Source organism: Biomphalaria glabrata, chromosome 8 (genome assembly GCF_947242115.1).
Source record: "Biomphalaria glabrata chromosome 8, xgBioGlab47.1, whole genome shotgun sequence".
NCBI classification, from domain to species: domain Eukaryota; kingdom Metazoa; phylum Mollusca; class Gastropoda; family Planorbidae; genus Biomphalaria; species Biomphalaria glabrata.
Window position 1 is genome coordinate 4,335,034 of NC_074718.1, and position 6,818 is coordinate 4,341,851.

At 38.0% G+C, this 6,818-nt stretch overlaps 1 protein-coding gene across 2 annotated transcripts in view; it reads right to left on the reverse strand.

Moving 5' to 3' along the window:
* Window positions 1-4,033: 4,033 nt before the first annotated feature.
* LOC106054706 (protocadherin-1-like) overlaps window positions 4,034-6,818 on the reverse strand; it is a 64,547-nt gene continuing 61,762 nt past the window's right edge. For both annotated transcript variants that reach the window (XM_056039626.1, XM_013210692.2), the window contains exon 5: window positions 4,034-6,818. This exon is cut by the window's right edge and continues 142 nt beyond it. In XM_056039626.1, coding sequence (XP_055895601.1) covers window positions 5,951-6,818 — 868 coding nt within the window. In that variant the 3' untranslated portion in view covers window positions 4,034-5,950.

Here is a 6,818-nt window from a genome sequence, read left to right on the forward strand (position 1 = left end):
GCTAATTGTTCTGTTTTGTTTCTTTTTTTTTTTATTATTATACATATGAAAATATTTTTTTAAAGTTTTGAATAATGGCAATGTCTTTGATTCCAAAGATTAAGGATGTGTGCAGTGATTTACATGACTATGCAGACCCAGTTGCGACCTGAATACTTTACCGCATCAGGTGCAGACAAAGTAGTTGTCCGTTGAATAGAAAATAAATTATATTCTGTTAGTTTAGTTGCTTAACGAAAAGCAGATGCTTAACATAAAACAACAAAGAACATAAAAAAAATACTTTAAAAAAAAACAACTAATATTAGGTACAATTGTATTGATTAGTTTGGGATCATGTAATTAAATTTAAGCTCTAGACAAATAATAATAAATTTGTGCGATATGTGCAATTTCATGCTTTTTGCTTTCTCAGTGTGCTATGATCCTCTCATTTTTCTGTACCAGTGGGGAAAGAAGGAGGTATCTGGGTTAAAGTTACCGTGATCACTTTTTAAATGCATACGACTTGAATTCGAACTGAAGGTCTCAATCCTACTCAAGGGAACTAATTCAACTTATACCACCACATCTGTAAAATAAATTTCTTTTCCCTTGTTCGATACCAAACAATTTATTGCAGTGATTCTTATTTTGCCAGGTACAAGAAATAATTGGGCGAAATTTCAACTTGATCCGAGATAGGGTGTGGGAGAAATAACGTGTACACAATTTTTACTAGACAGATTGAGATGATATAAGCTTTGTAAAAAAAAAAAAATATAAAGACCCCATCATGATGCAGCAATATTAGAAGGTAATGGGTCTTAAGGGGAGGTAAGCTGAACATAGTACATGTGAACTCCGTAAACTGAAGAGTTACGCTGATTAATATAGCACCCAATGCTATTAGCTGGAAAGACAGCTACATTGATGTACACAACAAAATATGACGTAATGCACAAACATGAGGGGAAAAAAAAATAAGGTGGCAGGGACAGGTTTTTTTTTTCATGTAAACCCCAACGCGCTAAATCAGTGTTCCTCAAACTGTGTTCCGCGAGTCCTGAATAAGTGTTCCACGAACTACTGGAGTAATTAACTAGTAGCTCATGTGAATTAATCTCTCTTAAAACAAAAAGGAGAGTGTTTGCAAAACACTGCGCGGCTAAACCTTGACTGGACCTTGCCATCCACTATTGCCACGACTCTCTCTATCCGAGACCGGTCGTCATTCAAGACTTGAACACTGACCTACAACGTCGCAACCTGTGAGTAGTGGAGACCAATAGCTCGTTGCCACCTCACAGGTCTGTGTGACGTGGTCTCGGTCTATCAACCCCTCACCCCCCACCCCCCCAAGACATTACGTAACACGACCCAACTAAATTCAAAGAACTTGACAACCCGGGCTCCAGCTCACTTTATTACAAAGCTTTTATCAACTCGCTGTCGTCTGCTCCAAATTTTACACACGTTATCTCTTTCGCTTCCCATTCTAGGGTCAAGATGAAACTGCACACTTATTCCTTCTCCCAACAAAACAATCGCAAAATTAACCAATTATTATAGGAATCGGTCATATTTTGTTATTATATAAAATATAGAAGAAAATAAAAACTAATTTTAGTTTGGCTTTAGATAAAAGATTTCCAAGATAAGGGGAGATAAGCTTTGGGGTAGGCGTTAGGAATAGCAAGATAGTTAAAAGTAAATTAAAATAATGAGTGTAAAGATTCTATTTGAGAGTCGTACTGGATTCTGTTGCACATGAATGACTTCACAGTGGATTCACTGGACTGGACTGGACCTGAACCGTCTTGACTCTCACCTTCGCTCTTTCTATAGCGCTTATCTCACTTGTCATCTGATCACACAGAGTTACCCGCCTCGGAACCAGTTAGAACAATAAATATATCATTTGATTGATCATCATCATCATCATCAAACTCCATTAGAGTGAGGGCTTGAGAGGCTCAAATCCTCTCTTGCAAAAGCCCTGGACAGAAACCCTGCTGTCTTGCGTAGTGCATAAATGTCGCCATACAGGTCGAGAATTTTGGGTTTCCCAGAGTCTGGGTTTCCAAGTCTGGGGCAGTCAAACAGAATATGAGGCACGGTTTCCTCTTCTTCCCCGCAGCGGGGGCATCGTGAATCAAAATTTGGCCATAGCCGCGAGAAATATGAGCCAACAGGACAGTGGCCTGTCCTGCACTGTGCTATAATAGCTTGCTCAGGCCTGGACAGCCTCCACCACGGGGAAGTGCGGTCAGGGCGCCTCATGCGCTCCCCGACTCCACGGGCTTTTTGGGACTTGTCCCAGCACTCAAACCACTTTTCCATTTCTGTTTTTTGTATTATAGCCAGGGCTTGATGAAAGCTTGCAGCCTGTTCAGTGGGTGGAATTTGCCCTCCCTGGTGGGCCAAAGAGTCTGCAGTTGTGTTTCCAGTCACACCTATGTGACTCGGTACCCACTGCATTTTTACAGGGGTGCCATAGCGTTGTTTAATGTTATGTGAAGCCATGATGACAGTGTTGATATTGGGGGGGCCAGGATTAGGGTTAGGGTTGATTGATCAGAATGCGACATAAGACCATGATAAGACCCTCTCGTATTGGAAAGTCCAGAAAAAAAAAAAAAGAAGTTATGCTGAAATCATGATTGTCAGGTAAAAGTGCAAGAAAGATTTGCTATCAATGCTAAGATGGGTGCGTCAGAAAAAAACAACACATCAATCGTGTAGTTTATCTAAAAGTTAAAGATGTAGCTTATGAAATTAAAAAGAAAAAGAATTTAAACCCAACAAAAACCAAGATAAACATGTTTTAATACCAGTGAAAGCTTCGCTGATATCAAATAAGTTACAACAATCACAAGCTGGGTTTTTATAAAAACATTTTTTATGTACAATTTGAAATGCAGCCTTTTAACTTGAAATTTTTTCTTATTTACAATCAAGAGCACCAAAATGAAAGAGAGTAGCTTTAGAAACACCACCCGGAACATACAGAAACATGTGAAACATCAGTCAACATACTGATACATGTGAAACATCTAACATCACTCAGCATAGCAACATACATATACAGTTGAAACATCAGTCAACATAGCAACATACAGATATATGTGAAACATTAGCCAACATAGCAACATACTGATGCATGTGAAACATCTAACATCACTCAACATAGCAACATACAGATACATGTGAAACATCACTCAGCATAGAAACATACAGATCGATGTGAAACATCAGTCAACATGGCAACATACAGATACATGTGAAACATCAGTCAAAATAGAAACATACAGATACATGTGAAACATCAGTCAAAATAGAAACATACAGATACATGTGAAACATCACTGAGCATAGCAACATACAGATACAGTTGAAACATCAGTCAACATAGAAATATAAAGATACATGTGAAACATCAGTCAACATAGCAACATACAGGTACATGTGAAACATCACTAAGCATAGCAACATACAGATACAGTTGAAACATCAGTCAACATAGAAACATACAGATACATGTGAAACATCTTTAGTCAACTTGGCAACATACATATTCGTTTGAAACATCACTCGAAATAACAACAAACAAATACAGTTGAAGCATAATTCAACATACAAACATACAAAATAGGTCTACATTTTGAAACATCGACCCAGCTACATAGGCAAACACATTTCGAAAATCAACATAGCTATCTACAACTGCATTTGAAACATCACTCAAAATAGCATATAAATACATCTAAAACATCAATCAACACCGCTACATGTGTGAATACATTTTGAAAATCACTCAACATAGCTATATACACAAATTCATTGGAAAGATCCCTCAACAGATACAAACACTGGCACACCCAAAAATGCAACAATGTTTTTTGAAGCTTCAAGATACAAATGGAATGTGTTTCATATTTCAAACGTAGACAGTTTAAAAAAAAAAAAAAAAAAAAATAAAGCTTTACATGGATTTCAGCCATTTCAAAGTGCACACTAAATATACTGGGGGGGGGGGGGGCTGGGGAAGGGTTAAGGGACTTTTTTTTTCCAAAAAAAAAAAACTTTATTAACTCCCTTACTTAAGTTAAACAATGGGTGAATTCGAAGGGGAAAAAACGATTGAGAATTGCGCTGCGAGTAATCTAAAATAAAAATTATATAATAACTTTTCAAGAAGGGGGTCTCACACAGTGTCGGGTGTCACATCTTGCTACAGACTGTCAGCTACATCTTCCCCGCGACAAAAACAAAAAGCGGAATGGTGAAGCAAGCAAAGCATATAAGATATATTACAAGCAATCAATTAACTAGTTTACATAACGTGAAAGCCTGGTTTACTGCAGCACACGGTGATTACCTCCCTTGTTCAGAGAGAACCACCCACATACACAATTGTCTCAAATACTTATCAAGCATTTTCACTTTTTATGTATTTGAGCAGACGACATTTTTGTAACGGAAGTGTGACCCAATATATGGGGCTTAAAAAGTGATAGCATATAAAATGGCGACAAAAATGTTATGGCACAATACAGGGGTCAAGGTTGGTCTTCAGAAATAATCAGGCCAACTATAAAATACGTATTAGTAATTCTGGCGCCATTTTAGATCCAAACTTTGGGGAAAAAAAGGCATATTCAACATACGTGAAGACCAAATTCTGCCATTTTGATTCCTACATTAACAATAAAGAAAATTTAAACTTAGATTTTACAGGAGGAATAAACTTAGATCTTACAGGCGGAATAAACTTAGATTTTACCTCTAGATGCTAGATCCAATATGAGATCTAGTGTTAAAAAAAAGAAATTGAGGATACAAATCTATTATGCCCATTCAAGAGGCCCTTCAAGTTTCTGTCGTCTGCTGTCTGAACTCAAAAATTTAAATAAAAAGGAATGTTCATCAATATATGTACACATTGTACGCTGTTCTGAAAGAAATGGAATTTACATGTGTTAAAAAGAGAAAGGTCCCCTTTCAGACTTGCGAGCAGAGCCAGCACAACGACCAAGCTTCACTTAGGCCAAGTACCCATTAAAATTGGATGGACTCTGGAATGTCCTAAAAATCCCCATAATTCAAAATCCAAGTCTTTACCGAGATTTAAGTCTTGAATCTCTATTTTTCAATGCATCCCGGCATTAAAATGAGAAAAGAAAGGTTAACTTATATTTGGTCTTTGCTGCCAACAGATTGGTAAAGATATTTTTGAATATATTCTGCTTTGCTGCCTAACAGAGTAGATAGTCATCAGTTGAATGGAATACAGCAAAACATATTTTTTAAATTAAAATTGTAATTGAAAAGATAAAAAAAAATCTAGTAGTAAATGTATAATCGAGATAATATTCTAACTTGTATTATTTTTCAAATTATGATATGCAAATAATGATATTAAAAATAGAAACTGTTAAGGGGAGATGATAGCATTTAAGAAATCTTCCATTTCACAATATTTGACAGTGCTAGTGTTGGAAAATGATTTGGTTTAGTTTTAAAAAATATTAAATAAAACAGACACGTCATTTTTAAAATATCAGATGTCATATAAATAAATAATAATAAAAACTATTTTTAAAATATCAGATGTCATATAAATAAATAAATAATAAAAACTATTTTTAAAATCTGTAAATCAAACATAGCAACATCGGTATAAAACCTAATATTTATGTACGAATACAGATGATCCACTATCCAGTGGTGCAACATATCCAGTGGTGCAACATTGAGATTAAAATATCAAATTTTTTAATCAAACGTATCAGAATTAGAGTCGAACATAGCATAGCAACATGTGAATCAAACATTTCAACATCCGTACCAAATATAGCAACGTGAATCAAACATATCAACGTCCAAGCCCAATATAGAAACATCTACTTCAAGCATTCTAACTTTTGAATCAAAGCACTTTCATATTTCATTGTCGGTAAACCTCTCATTACACGAAGATATCTTTAAAAAACAGTTCGTTAATTTCCTGGCACAAATCTTCAGCGTTGATTGTCGTAGTCAGGGAATCGTCGTCCTGGTAACTGACGCCGTCACTTATGGTGGTTCCATTTCTGAACACTAGGTCCCCATTGCGTCTTGGGGCAGACGTGGGCTCTAGAAGATCATCTCTAACCGTCCTGTCAGCTCTCAGCGTGTTCTCTAGGATCTCGTCTATGTCGTGAAGAGAGTAGCCCTCGGCTAGAGAGACGAGAGTCTGGGGATTGCATCTGCTGTCCTTGTCAGGGACATACCTTGAAGCACCATGGCTGTGGCTGCTTCTTTGACCCCCTGACATAGTCACGTCATTAGGCTTGGGCAAGTTGGTGGTGGGCAAGTTGCTTGCGGGCAGTCTGCTGGCGTTGACGTAGCTGCGAGAGTGACCAACGCCTGAAGGCTCAAAGATGGACAAGCTGGACCCTTCCACGTACATACCGTGAGCTGAGTCAACGGATTGAATCTTTGAAAGATTGGTGGTCAGTAACCTGTAGGGAGTGCCAGAATAACCAAACGGTGTAACTTTCTGGTTGTCTGGACTCTGGGATCGCCTCGGGGTGAAAGGAAATGGCCGAGGAGACGTTTGGCTGTTGTGAAGCGGCGTGGGTTTAAGGTCTATGTCTTTCTGTGTTGTCTTTGGCTGATCTTCAAAGACAGAGTCTTTTGGCGGTACCGAGACCGAGCTTTCAACGACAGTGTTGGCTGTGACGCTGTCATCGCTGAAGCTAATGTTTGGTTTGAACCCGGCCTCGGCGAACCCAGACTCCTGTCGGGAGCTCTCGGTAGAAGAAGTCATGTCCTGCCACAGCCTCTTTCTAGCC